The sequence below is a fragment of the Dipodomys spectabilis genome, unplaced genomic scaffold, assembly GCF_019054845.1.
Source record: "Dipodomys spectabilis isolate Male_0828 unplaced genomic scaffold, ASM1905484v1 ptg000067l, whole genome shotgun sequence".
NCBI classification, from domain to species: domain Eukaryota; kingdom Metazoa; phylum Chordata; class Mammalia; order Rodentia; family Heteromyidae; genus Dipodomys; species Dipodomys spectabilis.
Window position 1 is genome coordinate 4,199,739 of NW_024870744.1, and position 16,780 is coordinate 4,216,518.

The following is a 16,780-nucleotide window of genomic DNA, read 5'->3' on the forward strand; positions in this document are numbered from 1 at the left end:
TTTTTTTTTAGTGAAGATTTATAGAGTGCTGGCCAGGGCCTACTTAGCCCTGAGATTTCAAAATCAAAACTTAAAGAATTAATCTGACCATTTTTCAGCGCAGGTCTTGGGGGCGTCTGAGTGGCAGGAGGAGATAGAATATGATGGCTGTGGATGCGGTTGGCGTTGTGCCACACATGCCCGGGGTGGTCGGGGCAGGGCTGTGCTGGGGGTGGGGACGGGTGCTTTCATCTGAGTTTTGCAGAGACTGCTGGGTGGAAAGCTCCAGGGCTCCGCAGCTCCCACGCACGCCCACAGTGCCGTCCACAGCCCAGCTTTTCTCTGTTGGTGACTTGGGCTCTGTGGAAGCCACGCTTAAGCCTCAGTTCCGCCTTGCTCCACGGACTTCCCTCTCTGCAGAGCGCCGTGAATAAATGCTAGCAGCCCTGGCCCAGGCTTCATTTCTTCCCCCAAGCTCACCAAGCACCTGTCTCCTCCCAGCTCCGTCCTGCTGGCCCCCTAGGCAGCACCTCCAGTGCTGCCCGCCCCTCCCGCAGGGCCCTGCGCACTCCACATTGAACTTTGAGCAGAGGAATGGGAGGCAGGCATGGCGGTGCATGCCTGTGGTCCCAGCTACACAGACAGGGTTGGTAGGAGGTACAAGATCTGAAGCTGGCCCTAGGCAGAAGCAGACCTATTTGAAAGTGAAAAAAAAAAAAGCTGGAGGCGGGCTGGGAATATGGCTTACTGGTAAAGTGCTTGCCTAGCATGCGTGAAGACCTGGGTTCGAGTCCTCAGTACCACATAAATAGAAAAAGCTGGAAGTGGAGCTGTGGCTTAAGGTAGAGTGCTAGCCTTGAGTAAAAGAAGCTCAGGGATAGTGCCCAGGCCCTGAGTTCAAACCCCAGGACTGACAAAAGGGCTAGGGGTATGACTCAGGTGGTAGAACACCACCTTAGCAAGCATGAGGCCCAGTTCACAACTCTGTACTTCATCCCCTGTCCCCCAAAGACAGCTGTGACATTAACAAGACTCATGAGATGACGGGTTTCAGTTCTGTGGGAAATGACAGAACTTCATCACAGGCAGTGCGCTCCCGCCCCCAGCAGTTTCACCTTCCCTGAATCGCATGGATAAGGGTGGGCACTGGGGTTTGGTTTTGTTCTGTTTTTGTGCTGGTACTAGGGCTTGAGGTCAGGGCTTGGGCCCTGTCCCCAAAGTTCTTCACTCAAGGCTGGCACTCTACCACCTGAGCTACAGCTCCACGTCCAGATTTTTGGTGATTAATTGGGGATAAGAGTCTCACAGACTTTTCTGCCTGGGCTGGCTTTGAACCTTGATCCTCAGATCTCAGCCTCCTAAGGAGCTGGGATGACAGGCGTGAGCCACCGACCTCAAGGACTGCATGTGTGGTTAAAACCACATCTGGACAGCAGAAGACTTTGGGACAGCTGTTGCTGGCTTGCTCCCTGTGTATGGACCGAAGATGTCACCTGTGTTAGCTTTGTGGCATGGTATCTCTGGGTTTAGTTTTTCCCTGTGGAAATTGGTTTTATTGGGGAACTCCAAGGACAACCAAAAAAGAAGGGGTTCCGTGACCACACTGGTAGCTGGCAGTCACACGCGCAGTGGCCTGCTTTACGAGGAGGGTCACATACAGCTCTCCCTGAGCGAGGCGTGCTGTCGCCCAGGTCACTACTGCTGAGCCGCCTGAACCCTCGCATAGGCACGCTCTTCAGGACTCCCGAGGGAGGTGACTTCTGCTGGGCTCTCCACTCGTGAAGAGGCCAGCAGCAGCTTCTGCTTTACTGTGTAATGGATGAATTCTCTCTCTGTGTTGGTTTGTTCATCTGTGTGTTTTTGTTTTTTTTTTAACCAGTCCTGGGACTTGAACTCAGGTCCACTTCCATTTTTTTTTTTTCTGTGTATGTGGTTCTGAGGAATCGAACCCAGGGCCTCATGTATGCGAGGCATGCACTTTGCCACTGAGCCACCTTCCCAGCCTGGGATGATGAAAAATTGAAACATAAAAGCAAAAGAACATCATGGGGCATTGTATGTTTATGTCCATGTAACAACGCCACACACCTGGCTGGCTGTTGGTAGTTCAGATGGTAAAGTGAGCTGCCTGATTCCAGCAGAGGGAGACAAATCCACACTGGATTTTTGCTGAAAGAAGAAACTCAAAGAATTACTGCAGCTTCTGAGAGAGAGACAGACAGACAGACAGACAGGTGGGGGGTGGGAGGGGGGTGACTTTGGAGCCAGGCTCTTCCCTCTGATGTCTGCTGGGTCTTGTGGTAAAGCGCCCACAGCACATGCGTGCGTGAACTGCGTCTCCGCGTGGTTTGTCACCCTGTGCTTTCAGAGCGCTTCTCCCTGGTCTCGCCGGCTTCTCTGGATCATGTGGGCACATCCCACTGGCCCCGGAGGCTGGCGAGGCCCTGCCCTGCATGGGCTCGGCCCGCAGGGCCCCCATGTGGCAGGCACTGCTCCTGCCTCGGCCATTGGGCTTCCACCACGAACACCAGAGCCAGCGCCGGTGAGCTCACCCAGGGGCAGAGGGCACTGGAAGAGGACAGTGGTGGGGACATGGAGCTGAGACGCCATCCACCCTGCCCTCCTGCCCTGGCATACTGACCACCGGCAATGGGGGGGGGCATGGACATTAAGAACAGCTGGCCTGCCGTTTTAACATTAGTCGTGTGCCTGGCTTGTAAACATGGCTGACCAAAGCAGGAACATACTAAGGAGAGGTTGTCCCGTCCACCACCAAGGACCTGGGCTGGCCACTGCCCTGTCCCATAGGACAGCGCTTTGTGTCCTAAAGGAATGAAGAAGGGTCCGCATAGAAGCTAAGGTGTGCTAGCCTTCCCCGCGCCCCATCTGCCTTGACACGCAGACTCCTTGCCGACCCCCGAGGCAGCCCGCCCACTGCCTCCTCTGCCCTTAGACCTGGCTCTCACCACCGAGCAAAGCCTGTTAACTGTCTGCCCCTGTCATGAGGGCCAGCTCAGTGGACAGTGTCCGCTGTCCACTGTAGCCCAGGGCCATGGCACTCCAGACCTTGGACCAGAAGTGAGCGAGGCCTGTGCACATGTAACACGTCCATGTAGGCGTCCACCAAGCCCCGGGCATCCCGACGGTGAGGACCCGTAGCGTAGAGCCTCTGGAACGCCGCCTGCAAAGTGGTCACTGCCACTCGTGAGGGCCATGGTAGAATCGGGGTGACGATAAGAACGGGGTGATGGTGCTCTTTGTGTAATGTAGGGACCCTTCTAAGGGAGGTGCTCTGGAGATTCCTCACGTGGTTTGGGTTGGCATTAAGCCCTGGAAAGCAGACATTCCATGGGGAAATGGAACTCAGAACCTCCAAAAGCTGAGGAGGTGAATGGAATCTGCATGACAGCCGCCCACCCGTGCCACCTAGCGCCAACAGGTGCCCAGGCCGAGAAGCAGAAGTGCTGCCAGAAAAGGCACAGTCTTTGTGCCACCATGATGGCACAAAGCACCGTGATGTCCACAGCATGGTGGCTGTGGCGGCAGAGGGGACAGGCGGGCTGCGTGGACGCGGGTGCTCAGCCTGTGTCCGCAGGCAGACAGAGTTTCAGCAGCTCCTGTTGCTTCTGCAGGAGGACACCATGGAAGTGGAAGAGTTCCTGAAGGAGGCTGCGGTCATGAAGGAGATCAAGCACCCCAATCTGGTGCAGCTGCTGGGTGAGGAGTGTGCGGCTCTGAGGGCGCCGCTTTTTGAAATATTACTGAAGTAGTTGTCCAAAGGAGTTGCCGTTTAACAGTGGTTTGTGAATATAATGCCTCTTGATCAATGTCGCCTCTTTCAACATCTTCTCTCCCACCCCTCCCCTACCTCCCCCCCGCTTCCTCACTCTTCTTAATTTTGTAGGATATACATTCAATTCTTGTCTGCATCCCCCCCCCCCCTCCGTTTCATTCATCTGCCCCTGTCCCCTGGACCCCATCCCACCCCTTTCAAGTACCCACTTCCTGGTGTTAATTTTGTTCAGCTTTGACTTTGCCTTTCTAAGGAATGACACTGATTTCTCCCTTGAATCTACCATATTTCTGTGAATACATTTGTAAACACTTGCATACCACCAATGTGTTTACTTACAAGTTGCTAAGCTAAGTGTAGCTTCCACACATGAGGGGGACCTGCACCTGTGGAGGACACGACCTGACCAGGTCCTCACGTGTGCACGGGGCTCCTGAACAAGGAGGTGGGGTAAGAGAGAGTTCCTACCTTCTCAGACACAAACCTCAGAATGGCTCCTGAGGCTTAGTGGTCAGGGGTATTTTCACCAGAGTGGCTGTTGAGCAGGGCTTAGTTAGGGCATGGGCCGTGCGGCCTGTCTGGACTCAGTGGCAGTCTCTCTGTGTAAGGTCAGGTTCATGGGCTCCAAGGAAGCGGGGGAGAGCGTGGCTGTGTCCCGCCACCGGCAGGGCTATTGGAAGCAGGCACAGGCCCTGGGGCAGAACCAGCTCCGTTTGGAAGCCTCTTCCTTGGGTGTCAGCCCTTTTCTTGCTTGTGCTGTTGACAGGGGTCTGCACCCGGGAGCCCCCGTTCTACATCATCACTGAGTTCATGACCTACGGGAACCTGCTGGACTATCTGCGCGAGTGTAACCGGCAGGAGGTGAGCGCAGTGGTTCTGCTCTACATGGCCACTCAGATCTCCTCCGCCATGGAGTACCTGGAGAAGAAGAACTTCATCCACAGGTAGGACTCTCTCCTGGGCCTCTCTGTGAGGCGGCGGCCTGGGTCTGAAGCCCTGGCTCCGGTCAAGGTCCAGCTCTCAGCCTCTGATGTCAGTGCTGCCAGTCCATTGGCCCGTGGACCGAAGGCATGTGCTAGGCGCCTCCCATGACTGCTTCAAGCAGCTGCCGGGCCTAAGTGCTGGGCCAGGGCCGGGACACGGAAGCAGCCGGTCCTGGGGTAAGAAGTTCTTCACTTGTACCCGTTTTGGACTCTGTGGAATACTAAATGGAGTTCAGAAAAGGTGTACTTGGAATAACCCCAGTGCTCCTTGGTAAGGACTCCTGCCCGTTGCATTCACATGGCTTTTACACAAATTCTCCCCTGAAAGCCAGGGAATGAAGTCTGTGTTTTCCCTCCCTTCTCTATTACTGTTTCACTGTCCATTTAACTTGCTGTCACCGAGCTCCGGGATGGTGCTTAGTCATCAGCACTGTGCGTGTGCTGACCTAAATGAAACGTCTTCGCTGTTTTGTCAAGCCTCGAGCGTGTTGACCTTCAGGCGTGCCACAATTATCTTGGTCTTTGCATGCTTTGCTGGTGGAAGTGGCTTCCTAGCAGTGCTGGCCTGTGCGGGCAGAGCCTCGTCGACTTCACTGGCCTCTCTAATGCAAGACGTTCTCCACGCCACTGCCGTGACCTTTCCTACCAATTAACTCAAGTGTGAAAGCTCTACATGAGATTTCCTAGCCAGGAACGAGACGAGCGCGTGTGACGCGCTGGCGGCTCCTCGGGAGGCAGAGCCCACGCCAGCTGTTCCCGTCACTCAGCGCAGTGATGAGCCAGCCCTCTGACGCTACAAATTGAGATTTCCTGACTTCAGCTCTGCTTTGCATGGCTAGCTCCGTTCCCTCCCGTTCAGGCAAACGGAAAGCGCTTTACCAACAATCCTATCAGCCACAACGCTTCTGCGTTTAATTCCTCTCACTGCCAGTGCCCAGGCTTCCTCATGCAGCCATCACTTAAGCTGCCACCTCCTCTCCTTGCCTTCCAGTTTGCCTTGTGATTTCATGGTTAACATCCATGAACCAAAGATTAGACACCTGCCTGCCTCCTGGGGAGAAGCAGGCAAGGAGAGGAGGCGGATGGATTATCGGCGGGGGAGGGGGGAGTTCTAGGATAGAATGGTAAGCATCAAGAAGAAAGAGGGAAGTCAGGCACATGGGGAAACAACGCCTGTCCTGTGAAATCTGCCAGGATGGATGAGACCAGAGTTTCTTGCAGTTGAGGGCTAGGCTAAGTCTGTCCCCACTGTCTGGCCCCGTGTGGCACTTGAGCTCATAAATGCCAGGTTGGCATGCTAATCTGCTGGTACCCGGCAGGCCGGAGATGGGCCTCTTATTATCTTCATTTTACGGATGAGGTGACTGAGTGTCAGAGTCACTAAATTGATCCAGGTCGCGGGGGCTCCCGTGGTGGCAGCTCAGGGTGTGTGCCAGAGGGCTGGCACTGCTCTCCGGTGGGCCAAAGCACCGCCTGGGCCAGGCTTGGGTTTCCCAGTGTCATTGTACCCACACTGCATGCTGGAGAGTCTGCGAAGCTGGGAAGTTTGCCAGGCGTGCTCACCATGGTGCTCACCAAGCGTGCTCACTGATGAACCGTTTGCTTTCTCAGAGATCTTGCTGCCCGAAACTGCCTGGTAGGGGAAAACCACTTGGTGAAAGTGGCTGATTTCGGCCTGAGCAGGTTAATGACAGGGGACACCTACACAGCCCACGCTGGAGCCAAGTTCCCCATCAAGTGGACCGCACCCGAGAGCCTGGCCTACAACAAGTTCTCCATCAAGTCGGACGTGTGGGGTAAGGGCCTCCGGGGCCCCGCGGCACTGCTTCCCCTCTCCCAGCCTTTCGCTGCGCTCTTCTGCCCTTCTGGCTTCATCCTCTTTCCTATTGCTGTGCTTTCTCATTTTAAGGTCTCACCTTCCATTTTCTCTCCAAAATGAAATACCCATTGAGTAGGCTTTTTTTTTTTTCTAAATGATCTATAGTAACTTCCTTATTTTAATACATGTCTTCCTTTCAATTGTGTTGCTTAGATTTACCAGGGCAGCTAGCTGATCTTTCAGCTAGGTGCAGGGAGCCACAGGTTTGTTTGGTTTTTGTGTGTATGTGTGCCAGTCCTGGGGTTTGAACTCAGGGCCGTGGTGCTGTCCCTGACCTGTTTGTCGGTCATGGGGCTTGAACTGAGGCCTGAGCACTGTCCCTGAGCTTTTTCACTCAAGGCTAGTAGGGTACTTCCATTTCTTGGCTTGAGCCACCAGTGCCTGGCTCCCTGGGCTGTTTTTGCTCAAGGTTAGCACTGTGCCACTTGAGCCACAGCTCCCACTACTGACTTTTGGGTCATTAGTTGGAGTCTCACAGACTTTTCTGCCTTCGCTGGCTTCAAAACCCAGTCCTCAGATCTCAGCCTCCCGAGTATGTGAGCCCCCAGTGCCCAGCTCTGTTTGGTTTAAATGGCAAACTAAAGCATATGCTGAAGAAGATAGTTCAGGCTGGGCACTTGGTGGTTCACACCTGACATCCTAGCTACTCTGGAGGCTGAGATCTAAGGATCGCCGTTCAAAGCCAGCCAGGACAGGAAAGTCCATGAGACTCTTATTTCCAATGAACCACCAGAAAACTGAAGTGGTGCTATGGCTTAAAGTGGTAGAGTGCTAGTTGAGCGAAAAAGCTCAGGGACAGCGCCCAGACCCAGAGTTCAAGCCCCACAACCCCCCCCCTCCCCTGGCCAAAATTAAAAAAAAAGACAGTTCCATACTGAGCCCCCTTGTCCCCACCACCCAGTCATTAGAAAACTGCTTCATGGTGATGTTGGGCCCTCTGTGCTCACCTACTTCCTGATGCTCATTATTTTTTGGTGGGGGGAGCCCAGAAATTATTATTACCTTTCACAGAATTATTTCAGTATTAGTTTCTTACAGATGTCTCATTGTTGTAACCATAATGCTACCCCAAACTTGACAGTAATTCTGAATATTTCAAAATGTCTGGTGTCTCTCCACTTGGAATTGAATCATAAAAGTCAAACCTCTTTTTACAGTTTGACCTGAACCAAGTATGGTTCACAACATTGTGTTAGTTCATCTTGCCCTTAAGCCTGAAGCCTTTCTGTCCTAAATTCCCCCGTGTCTGTATTTCCCACTGTGTATTGAAGAAAAACTCACAGCCCCCCAGTTTCCTCCATTCGGACTTCACCATCATGTCTCCATGGTGTGGCTACCAACAGTAAACCCCTAGAAAATGGAAGGCGAGGTCTGGGGAGCTTTCTCTCACTGTCAGAGGGAGGGGCCTGCGCCGAGGCCTACAGATACATCTTGTATGTATCTTGTGATGTATATTTTTTTGCACTCACTCATTGGTTAGCAGTATACTTTGATGAAGAAGCTGCCCCTCATCTGCTGTTTTCTTTGCACAAATGTGCATACTGTTTGCACAGGCGCATAGCAGCTACGTGTGAGCACCTTACCTCCATCCACCACCTCACTTAGTGACGAGTTGGTCTCTAACCACTTTTCAGAATGAGTGGTCTTGTGCTATGATTATGAACTTTGGGTTTAACTGGCTCGTGTGTTTCAGTTGGCTGCGGTGGTGCTCCTTGTTGATCCCCGCCCCGTCTCACCACCGCTTGATGGGAACGCAGCTCCCTTCCTTTGGCCCTGCCCTGTAGTCCCTCCTCCCCCCACAACCTCCACTCTGTCTGCCCTACTCCCGACCCGAACCACCTGCTTTTCTCCAATGATGCCTGGTTCCATTTGTGTGGAGTGGAATTTCAAACCTTCCAAAGATTTCATAAGTCATTTATGAAATGAGAATTGGAGGAGGCTTGAAATAATCCTGGAGACCCAAAAATGAGAGGTAGTGGCCTGATACAGGCACACAGAGAGCTGTCCACAGAGCCTGACTTCCAGCCTCGGGCTGTCCACCTCACGGCCCCCAGATGAACTCTTTCCTAGAGGGGAGACCTGCTGGCCTCCATGCCTCAGCTGTAAGGGACCCCAGGTCTCATTGCATCCTGTTCTGTGCTGGGCAGGTTGTACTATGGTGACAGGACCACCTCCCAGATTCAGCCCCTGCAGCCTGGCACCGCGGCCAGGGTGAGACGTGACCTGTGTCTTGAGCACTTTTTTTTTTCCTTTTCTTTTAGCATTTGGAGTCTTGCTTTGGGAAATTGCTACGTACGGCATGTCACCTTACCCGGGAATTGACCTGTCCCAGGTGTACGAGCTGCTGGAGAAAGACTACCGCATGGAGCGCCCCGAAGGCTGCCCCGAGAAGGTCTACGAGCTTATGCGCGCATGTGAGCCTTCCCAGCCCGTTTCTAGAAGCCTGAGTGTGCTTTGTGGGAGATTGTGAGTGTGGGGGCTACACCTAAGAAGCAGCTGAGCAATCCGGAGCGCTCTGCTCCCACCTGCAGCGCACCTAGCAGAGCTCCACTCCACACACTGGTTTCAATGCGTCTGTATCTTTGTTTACAGATAATGTACACAGGAATTGGCCTGCCTGCCTCCCTCCCTCCTTCCCTCCCTCCCTCCCTCCCTCCCTCCCTCCCTCTCTCTCCCTCCCTCCCTCCATTCCTCTCTTCCTCCCTCCCTTCCTTCCTTCCTTCTTTCTTTCCTTTTTTTAGTGCTGGTGCACAGGCTTGAATTCGGGCCTAGATGCTATCCCTTAGCTTTTTCACTCAAGGATGGTGCTCTACCATTTGACCCATAGCTCCATTTCTAGAGTTTTAGTTGTTAAACTGGAGATAAAAGTCTCATGGACTGCTGGGCGCTGGTGGCTCACGCCTGTAATCTAGCTACTCAGGAGGCTGAGATCTGAGGATCGCGGTTCAAAGCCAGCCTGGCCAGGAGAGACCGTGAGACTCCTATCTCTAATAAACCACCAGAAAACCGGAAGTGGCACTGTAGCTCAAGTGGTAGAGCGCTCGCCTTGAACTGAAGAGCTGAGGCCCAGAGCTCATGCCCCACAACCGACAAAAAAAAAAAGTCTCATGGACTTTTCTGCCTAGGCTGGCTTTAAAACCTCGATCTTCAGATCTCAGCCTCCTAAGTGGCTAGGATGACAGTTGTGAGCCACTGGCACCCAGCTGTTTTTATGTTTTGAATCACGGATGGGATAGATGGATTCTAGACCTGGGGTTTTTACTAGTAAACTCCAGTTAACCTCTGGGCCTGACTGCAAATGCTGTGCTAGAAGAGCAATAAACACCACACCTACATGGTGGTTACCCAGTTCCATTTACATTGTTGACATAGGTACGTGTGGGCCTGTGTGTGTATCTGTGTACCTTCGTGGTTTTGATCATCCAGTCATTTCCCTAGCCTTTGTTACCTAGCAGTGCAAGCAGAAAGTGTTGCTGTCTGTGTCCTGCTGTCTCTCCCTCGGCCTGGGCCCCAGGCAGCTGGGCCCTCGCCCTCTGGGGACAAGTCCTGGCTCATTGTAGAAGTAAGGCCAGAACACACATCCTCTCACACGAGGACCTCTCTGCTCTGGGGCTGCCAGTTCCAAAGGCTGACCGTGCACCTCAAAGAACCAGGTGCATTTTAAACTTCAAAATAGCTCACCAAGTGGTCTTCCAAAAAAGATGTATGAATTTAAACTCATGTCAGAGGTATATAAGGAAAAGAAAATGGGTGGGGAGAGTGACTTTACATTCTTACCAGCACTGGGAGTTCTCGATCCTTTTATTTCTCATTTTAGTCTTAGTTTAGTCAGTATGTATAGGTGAGCATGGTAGTGTATGCCTGTGGTCCTAGCTTTTAGGAGACAAGAGACTTGAAGTCAAGAGTTGAAGACAGCCGTGAGTCCAATTCTCAGTACTAGCACATACACAAAAAAGAGCATTTCAGACATTGGAAATCTTCAAGTCAAAACAAAGATAGAAATAAGCTATTTGCCTTGCTGTTTCCCTCTCCGTCCTAGAGCGGGGTTGGGACAATGTTTGTAAAATGCAGTTTTCGCTGTCAGTATCTCTCAAGATGTGCAACCCATATTCCTGCCAGAGTGTGATGTGTACAAATTCTTTTTCTTAGTGCTGGTCCTGGGGCTTGAACTCAGCTCCTCGGTGCTATTTCTCAGGTTTTGTTCCTGAGCTTTTTTGCTCAGTTCTAGAGCTCTACCATTTGAACGACCACAGCTCCATTTTCAACTTTTTGGTAGTTAGAGATAGGAGTCTCATGGACTTTCCAGGGCTGGCTTTGAGCCATGATCCTTAGATCTCCACCCTCCCGATAACCAGGATTACAGGCGTGAGTAACCAGTGCTTGGCTACAAATTCTTAATATTTGTAATAGACCGTAAGGGCATCTGTCCTTTCAACGTCTCAGCGTAAGGTGTTGGCAGAGTTGGCATATCTCTCCCATCCAGGCCGTTGCTTGGCTGTTAGCAAGGCCTCACACGTGGTCTCTCTTGGGACTCGTCTGTCCAGGTTGGCAGTGGAGCCCCTCTGACCGGCCGTCCTTTGCTGAAATCCACCAGGCCTTCGAAACCATGTTCCAGGAATCCAGCATTTCAGATGGTAAAGTCTCATCCCCAGTGCCTGGTATGGTGGGCAAAAAGTTGGGTGGGGGCAGCTGTGTAGGTCTTTAGTTCACTCCTGGCCAAAATAGTAAGCCGCACAGTTGTCTGTGACCAGGAGCCCGCGCAGGGACTGTGGTGGCGTGCTGTCTTTTGCCGTCCTGCAGGGTTCTGCAAAACGCTAAGGTGTTTCTCCAGCATCTGGTCCCTCTTCAGTAACTATGCAGCTGCCCTCTGTTAGCTTAAAGGGGAAGGAAAGCTCAATCCAAGCTGGCCTCTGACAGCTGCTGGCTTCTGTGCTGTCTGATTCTTAGAAGTGGAAAAGGAGCTGGGGAAACAAGGCGTGCGGGGCGCTGCCGGTGCCGTGCTACAGGCCCCGGAGCTGCCCACCAAGACCAGGACCTCCAGAAGAGCTGCTGAGCACAAAGACTCCGCTGACGTCCCCGACACACCCCACTCCCGGGGCCAGGGAGAGACTGGTAGGTGCCCGCCCTGCCCCAGCTGTCCAGGACAGGCAAATAGCCCCCATCCAGCTCTGGAAGGAGGGAAGATTCTCCGCTGCTCCTGGAGCTGCGGGCTTGCCACTCAGCGCAGACAGGCAGAGGTGTTGGGAACAGAGCTCTGAGCCCTGCTCTGCAGGCCCAGGAGACACCTGCGGAGCAGGGCCAGCATCCCTGTGGTTTCTGGAAAGAGTGTCCAGATGCTTTTCCCAGCTGCCAAGGGTCCACTGGGAGGGCCCGAGAGGTGCCACGGAGGGTCACGTTAGCACACACGTGGTCCTTCCTGCATGTGGACACTGCGCGAAGCCAGCGGCTGAGGCACTGGGCTCGCAGAGCTGCCGCGGACCCAGATGAGGAGAGTGGGCAGCACCGTGCTGGTGAGATGGGGGGAGGGGGGTGCTTTCCATACACCCCATTTTGGAGTTTTCGCTTTGTTTTGTTTTGTGCCAGTTGTGGCACTTGAACTCAAGGGGCCTGAGCGCTGTCCCTCAGCTTTTGTGCTCAAGGCTAGTGCTTTACCACTTGAGCCACAACTCCACTTCAAGTTTTTTTGGTGGTTAATGGGACAATCCTCAGATCTCAGCCTCCTGAGTAGCTAGGATTCCAGGTGTGTGCCACCAGTGCCTGGCCAGGGTTTGTATTAGTATTATTATGCCAGTCATGGGGCCAGAACTCTGGGCCTACACGCTGTCCCTCAGCTCTTCAGCTCTACCACTTAGCCACAGTGCCACTTCCAGCATTTTCTGCTTATGTGGTGCTGAGGAATCGAACCCAGGGTCTCATGCATGCAAGGCAAGCACTCTACCACTGAGCCACCTTCCAGGCCCCTTATTATTTTTAACCGTTTAGTCCTGTTAATAAGAAGCTAGCTGTCCAGCCTGTCTGTAGGTGCATACGTGTTATACAAAGTCTGTGTGAGCTGCCATCCCGCAAACAAGCGTGGCACAGGGCCATTTGCCCTTTCTCCCTTCCCTTGGTTGTCCGGGTTTCAGGGCAGAGGGGAGGCAGTGTGAATGTGTGTGTACTAAAAGCAGGCCACGAGCCATCGTGGTGCTGTGGCTGCTGTGTCCACCGAGGGGGCCCAGTGTCACTCAGTGATTCTGCCCTGGCTGGCACAGTGCATATCACCAGGTCTGCAACTCCTTGCCGCCCCCTGATGAAGGTTCTGGAAGGCCCCTCCCTGGTCTGGGTGTTCTGAGACCCTGATGTAGTGACCGGCGTGGCCGGGACCCTGTGTTCTGTGTGCAGGTCCGGCAGGATGGTTCCCCAGGCAGGCCGGAGCTGGGCAACAAGCCAGGTTCCACATCCACTATCACTCGTGTTCAAAGACTGCCCACTGAAAAATGTGAGGACATCCCTTCCCATTTCCCGTGCATAAGGGTCCACTGTTGGGCCCCCACGGTACACGGACCCCTCCCTCCAGCTGTGCCTCTTGGGAGCCTTAGGGCCAGCTGTTTGCAAGCCACAGGCCTGACCCGTTGCTTGGCCTTGTCACTTTTACCGACCACAGTGACACTAAAGTGAACCTGTTGGGCTGCAAGACCAGGCCATCGGCCTTCTGTGTCCCACCCTTCCTGAGCACATCCATGGCTCCTGACCCCGACAGTGGCTTGAGTTTGGGGCTCGGTCAGGCCAGACCCCTGTGAGCACTGCCTTCCATATCTCACTGACGCCTGCACGGCCGTGGTGTCCTGGCCTGACCTGGCCTAGCCCGGCGAGAAGTGAGAAGCTGCTGAGTGTGGGTGGCGGAGCGAGGCCCGGGTGCCAGGCCCGAGGCCCCGCGGCGAGCGTTGGGCTGGAGTTGTTCATGGCTTCTCCCTGTGTTTCAGAACCCCCGGACCACGAGCCTGCCGTGTCTCCTCTGCTCCCTCGCAAAGAGCGGGGCCCCCCCGAGGGCGGCCTGGCGGAGGACGAGCGCCTCCTGCCCAAAGACAGAAAGACCAACCTGTTTAGCGCCCTGATAAAGAAGAAGAAGAAGATGGCGCCAGCCCCACCCAAGCGCAGCAGCTCCTTCCGGGAGATGGACGGGCAGCCGGAGCGCAGGGGCGCCGGGGAGGAGGACAGCCGGGAGATCAGCAATGGGGTGCCCGCGCTCGCCCTCTCCGATGCAGCTGAGGCCACCAAGTCCCCGAAGTCCAGCAATGGAGCGGGCGTCCCCAATGGGGCCTTCCGGGAGGCGGGGGGCTCGGGCTTCCGGTCCCCGCCCCTGTGGAAGACCAGCACGCTCACCAGCAGCCGCCTGGCCGCCGGAGAAGACGAGGGCGGCGGTGGCGGTGGCGGCGGCGGCAGCAAGCGCTTCCTGCGCTCCTGCTCTGCCTCCTGCGTGCCCCACGGGGCCAGGGACACGGAGTGGAGGTCGGTCACGCTGCCTCGTGACCTCCAGTCCACGGGGAGGCAGTTTGACTCGTCCACTTTCGGAGGACACAAGAGTGAGAAGCCAGCCCTGCCCCGGAAACGAGCCAGCGAGCCCAGGTCGGAGCAGGGGGCCCGGGGCGTGACGCCGCCGCCCCGGCTGGGGAAGAGGGCCGAGGAGGCCACCGACGAGGTGCTCAAGGACCCAGCCGAGCCCAGCCCCGGCTCCAGCCCCCCAACCCTGACTCCCAAAGTCCTGCGTCGCCAGGCCACCACGCCGCCTGCCGGCCTGCCCCACAAGGATGAGGCCGGGAAGGGCAGTGGCTTGGGGACCCCTGCTGCAGCTGAGCCAGTGTCCCCCAGCAGCAGAGCGGGTGCTCCCGGGGGCCCCAGCAAGGCACCCCCAGAGGAGTCCCGAGTGAGGAGGCACAAGCAGTGCTCCGACTCCCCGGGCCGAGACCGAGACCGGGGCAGGCTGTCGAAGCTCAAGCCCGCCCCGCCGCCGCCGCCACCCACCGCCTCGGGGAAGGCCGGGAAGCCCACGCAGAGCCCGGGCCACGAAGTGGCCGCCGAGGCGCCCTCCACCACCAAAGCAAGAGCCACAAGCCCAGCCGTGGAGGCTGCGAACAGCGAGGCTGCCAAACCCAGCCAGCTGGGAGAGGGCTTCAAGAAGCCTGCGCCCCCATCTGTGCCAAAGCCACAGTCCGCCACCAAGCCACCAGGAGCTCCCACCAGCCCAGCCCCTGCGCCGAGCACCCTGCCAGCAGCCCCCTCCGCCCTGGCAGGGGACCCGTCCTCCACCGCCGCCTTCATCCCCCTCATTTCAACCCGTGTGTCTCTGCGGAAGACGCGCCAGCCCCCCGAGCGCCTCGCCAGCGGCGCCATCACCAAAAGCGTGGTTCTGGACAGCACGGAGGCGCTGTGCCTGGCCATCTCCAGGAACTCGGAGCAGATGGCCAGCCACACCGCCGTGCTGGAGGCCGGCCAGAACCTCTACACGTTCTGTGTGAGCTACGTGGATTCCATCCAGCAGATGAGGAACAAGTTTGCTTTCCGAGAGGCCATCAACAAACTGGAGAACAACCTCCGGGAACTGCAGATCTGCCCAGCACCTGCAGGCAGCGGCCCGGCCGCCACGCAGGACTTCAGCAAGCTCCTCAGCTCGGTGAAGGAGATCAGCGACATTGTGCAGAGGTAGCAGAAGCCAGCGGCCACGCCAGCCGGAGCCGCCTGCGGCCCCCATGTGACCCACAGGACCAGCGAGCCGGCCCAGGCTGGGGCTCTGCACCAGGCCGAGCAGGGCCCCAGAGTCTAGCTACTACCTACACTGTGCACCAGCCACCCCGCACCACTCACCAGCCCGGCTCCCTGGGCCACCTGGGCCCGAGTAGCATCTGTGGAGTTCCCGCCTGTAGCGCGGACGGTAGCTGCCACGCGGGGCTCACCGGGCTCTGCCCGGAGCCTCTCACCCAGCTGCGAGGCCCGCGATGGCAGTTGTGCCTGGCGACTGTCTGTCTCCATGGCTTCACACACACACACACACCATGAAGAACCACCCTGGGTTGTGCACGGCAGCGCTGCCGGCCGGTTGCCCGCCCTCCCCTGCCCGGGCCCTGCGCCAGTGCTCCCCTGCCCTGAAGGACAGCTGTGGACTGGAGGGACTTGGGGTGCTAGGGCCACACAGCCGCAGGGGGGCGCTGAGGGCTGGAGCAGCCATGGCAGGCATCCGTCCTCTGCGGGACCGCACTGTGAATCCTGGATAGAAAGCTTGAGTCAGGGGTCCGGGCCTGGCCGGTGCCGGCCAAGCTCACCAGAGCACCAGGGACCCATCTTGTACACACCTGGGTGCCCAGAAAGGTCTGGATTTCTGACCCATTCCCCTCCTTCCCCCAACTCTAAGATAAAGCGGGTTCCTGTCGGGCCCTTCTGTGGCCTCCTGGAGCTCCAGGGCAGGAGGCTGGGGTGGCCAGCTCCAGGGCCTTGCCGCTGTGAGCAGCACCCAGAGCTGGCCACACTTAGCTCCTGGTTTCTGTCAAGTGATCAGGGTGTGTTGGGAAAAACCACAAACACGGGATACCCCAGGAAGCAATCAGAAGTCCCGGGACTAGCCAGGAGCAGAGCCAAGGGCAGAGACTGGCACAGGAGCCGCTGTGGCCGTGGCTGCCAGCCGTGACCCCGAGCAGCCCTCCACATGGGCCGGTGGCCAGGAGACACCTGTCACCCGGTGCCTCGGCGCCTCCTCCCACAGCCCATCCATCCGCCCTCCGGAGCCATGTTTCCTTGGGGGGGGGGGGGGTCCACGTGGCCCGCACGGCAGCCCCAGGCAGGCAGTGCCACACCGCCAGCGGCCTTACAGACAAGCCAGATGTCCCCCCAGGCACCAGACGCCCCCACCCGACCGCCATGTCCTCCAGGTACTGGTCTCTTGTTAACACGACGTGCCACTATATTTTGCATTTATACTTTGGTATTACACTCTTTTATAGATGTGCTCTTTTATAAATGACGTGTAAATAGTGTCCCACCGAGCTCCCTTCTGGAATGCGGCCGTGTCCCCCTTCTTTTCTTGGTCCAGTACATTTTGTCCCTGTATATGACTGTGTTTTTGAATTCAAATCTCCCTCTGTAGTATTTTTTGAATAAATACGTGTTTACAGAATT

The 16,780-nt window shown here is 56.0% G+C and overlaps 1 protein-coding gene across 2 annotated transcripts in view; it reads left to right on the forward strand.

Moving 5' to 3' along the window:
• Abl1 (ABL proto-oncogene 1, non-receptor tyrosine kinase) overlaps positions 1-16,780 on the forward strand; it is a 117,954-nt gene extending 101,174 nt beyond the window's left edge. For both annotated transcript variants that reach the window (XM_042681049.1, XM_042681050.1), the window contains exons 5-11: positions 3,612-3,696; positions 4,539-4,716; positions 6,367-6,551; positions 8,896-9,048; positions 11,179-11,268; positions 11,582-11,746; positions 13,597-16,780. In XM_042681049.1, the coding sequence (XP_042536983.1) occupies positions 3,612-3,696; positions 4,539-4,716; positions 6,367-6,551; positions 8,896-9,048; positions 11,179-11,268; positions 11,582-11,746; positions 13,597-15,317 (2,577 nt within the window). In that variant the 3' untranslated portion in view covers positions 15,318-16,780. The remainder of the gene's footprint in view (positions 1-3,611; positions 3,697-4,538; positions 4,717-6,366; positions 6,552-8,895; positions 9,049-11,178; positions 11,269-11,581; positions 11,747-13,596) is intronic.